The sequence below is a fragment of the Colobus angolensis genome, unplaced genomic scaffold (genome assembly GCF_000951035.1).
Source record: "Colobus angolensis palliatus isolate OR3802 unplaced genomic scaffold, Cang.pa_1.0 Scaffold178, whole genome shotgun sequence".
Taxonomy (NCBI): domain Eukaryota; kingdom Metazoa; phylum Chordata; class Mammalia; order Primates; family Cercopithecidae; genus Colobus; species Colobus angolensis.
The window spans coordinates 5,458,387-5,460,197 of record NW_012114910.1 but is presented as its reverse complement, the minus strand read 5'-3'; the positions used below and the strand labels follow the sequence as shown (position 1 = coordinate 5,460,197).

Here is a 1,811-nt window from a genome sequence, read left to right as displayed (position 1 = left end):
ATCCTCACAACCACCTGGCGAGGGAGGTACCGCTAACCCCCATTCCACTGAGGAGGAAATAGAAATTTCTGGAGATGAGAGGACCCCCTTCCCCCCACTAGGAAGTGGAAGCAGAATTTGAACCTTGGCCCTCCAACAACTCTTAAGCCCCCGCTCCCAGCTATTGTGCTGTGCTGTAAGGCCTCCCGCTGTGTGCCTCACCTGTGGAGAGGGAGGTGGCCGGCCTGCTCCTTATACCCTGGCACACAGTAGGTGCTCAGTAAACAGAGGCAGTGAGGGAACAGTGGAACTCCAGGTGAGGGGGTCCTCTGGGCCACTGTGGGGTATCAGGTGGGGAGGCTCCAGGCAGCCTCAGGCCCGTGGCAGGCATCCTAGGCTCCTGCCAAGGCACAGATGAGCAATGCAGGAAGGGCTGAGCACAATTCTGTCTCCTTGAGTGGCCAATCCCTTCCTCCCCTTCCCTCCCCTCTACTCCTATGGGTGCATACACCTAGATGGAACCTTGTCTGTCTCTCTGGGATCCCTATGCCGGTAGCTGTGCCATCAATGGGAATGCGGGTGGGCAAAGCTAACAGGAAGGGAAAGTGAGGTAGGAGTCTCTGGACTGGCCCAGGCAGCCACAGAATTCAGAGGGGGCTGGGAGGTCGGAGGGGCTGTTTCATGGGGACGTGGCTCTTGATGCAGGTTCGAGGGAGGAGGAAGGGAGGGGGACTTATGCTGCCATCTGTGCTCCGTCCCTCACATTGGTTCTGCAACAGGGGTTGGAAACTCTAGCTAGTGGGTCAAATGTGTCTGGCTGCCTAGTTTTGTGAATACAATTGTATTGGAATGGAGCCATGCCCACTGGCATGCATATTGCCCATGGTTGCTTTTGCATTACAGCGGCAGAGCAGATGATTGCAACGGAGACCACATATGCTGCAAAGCCTAAAATATTTACTGTCTGGTTGTTTATAGAAAAAATCTGCTACCCACTGTTCTGGACTATAGAACTCAGGACAGACAGGTGATTAAGTCCAGGAGGACTCCAAGATTCTCCTGGAAGTAGATCAGGAAAAAAGATAATTAGATTGCTCACATGGCTGGGCACTCATCCACGTTTACACAGCCTAGCCTAGCTCATTGGAGATGAGGACACGGATGCTGAGTGAGGTCAGGGCCCTGCCCTGTCCTCTGCAGTATAGAGCAGAGCTGGGTTTCAACCCAAGTCTTGGACTCAAAGTGCCATGCTCTGAATCAGCCTTCTAGAAGGGCTCTACCTACCCAGACAGACTTGGGAAAAAAGAGCATGAAAAAGTGCCACACCCCTCCCCGCACACCCAGGTCCCACTTTACAGAGGGGAACACTGAGGCTGGAGGCTTGGGCAGCTGTGTGGATGCAGGGGAGTGGTGACTCAGGGCGGTTCCCCCATCCTAAGGCCTCGCCGTGATCTTTTCCTCCCGCAGCCAGTATCCTTTCAGATGGAGACATCGGGGTGGACATTTCTCTGACAGGTGATCCCATCATTACAGCCTCCCACCTGGAGTCCCATCACAAGGTAGGAGTTGTGGGAGGGTGGGACAGGGCCCAGCTTCCCCAGGGCAGTTGGTCCTTTCCTGTGCTCTGACAACCCTGTCCCCCAGCTTCAACCTTATGGCAGCCAAGAGTCCTGGGGTGCTCCTCTGCATTCCTGATGCTGTGAGGTGGGCAGGCCACAGCGACGTGCCCCCGAGCCCTCTCTGCAGGCACCAGGGCTCCCCACTACAATGATCCCAGCAAAGCACCAGCTCCTTCCTAGAGGACTTATTTGGCTTCTGTCATCCTCTACAGC

The 1,811-nt window shown here is 55.3% G+C and overlaps 1 protein-coding gene across 3 annotated transcripts in view; it reads left to right on the top strand.

Moving 5' to 3' along the window:
* The window catches only part of CETP (cholesteryl ester transfer protein, plasma), a 37,506-nt gene that overhangs the window by 14,884 nt on the left and 20,811 nt on the right, over positions 1 to 1,811 (top strand). For all 3 annotated transcript variants that reach the window (XM_011938864.1, XM_011938866.1, XM_011938863.1), the window contains exon 8: positions 1,447 to 1,538. In XM_011938864.1, the coding sequence (XP_011794254.1) occupies positions 1,447 to 1,538 (92 nt within the window). The remainder of the gene's footprint in view (positions 1 to 1,446; positions 1,539 to 1,811) is intronic.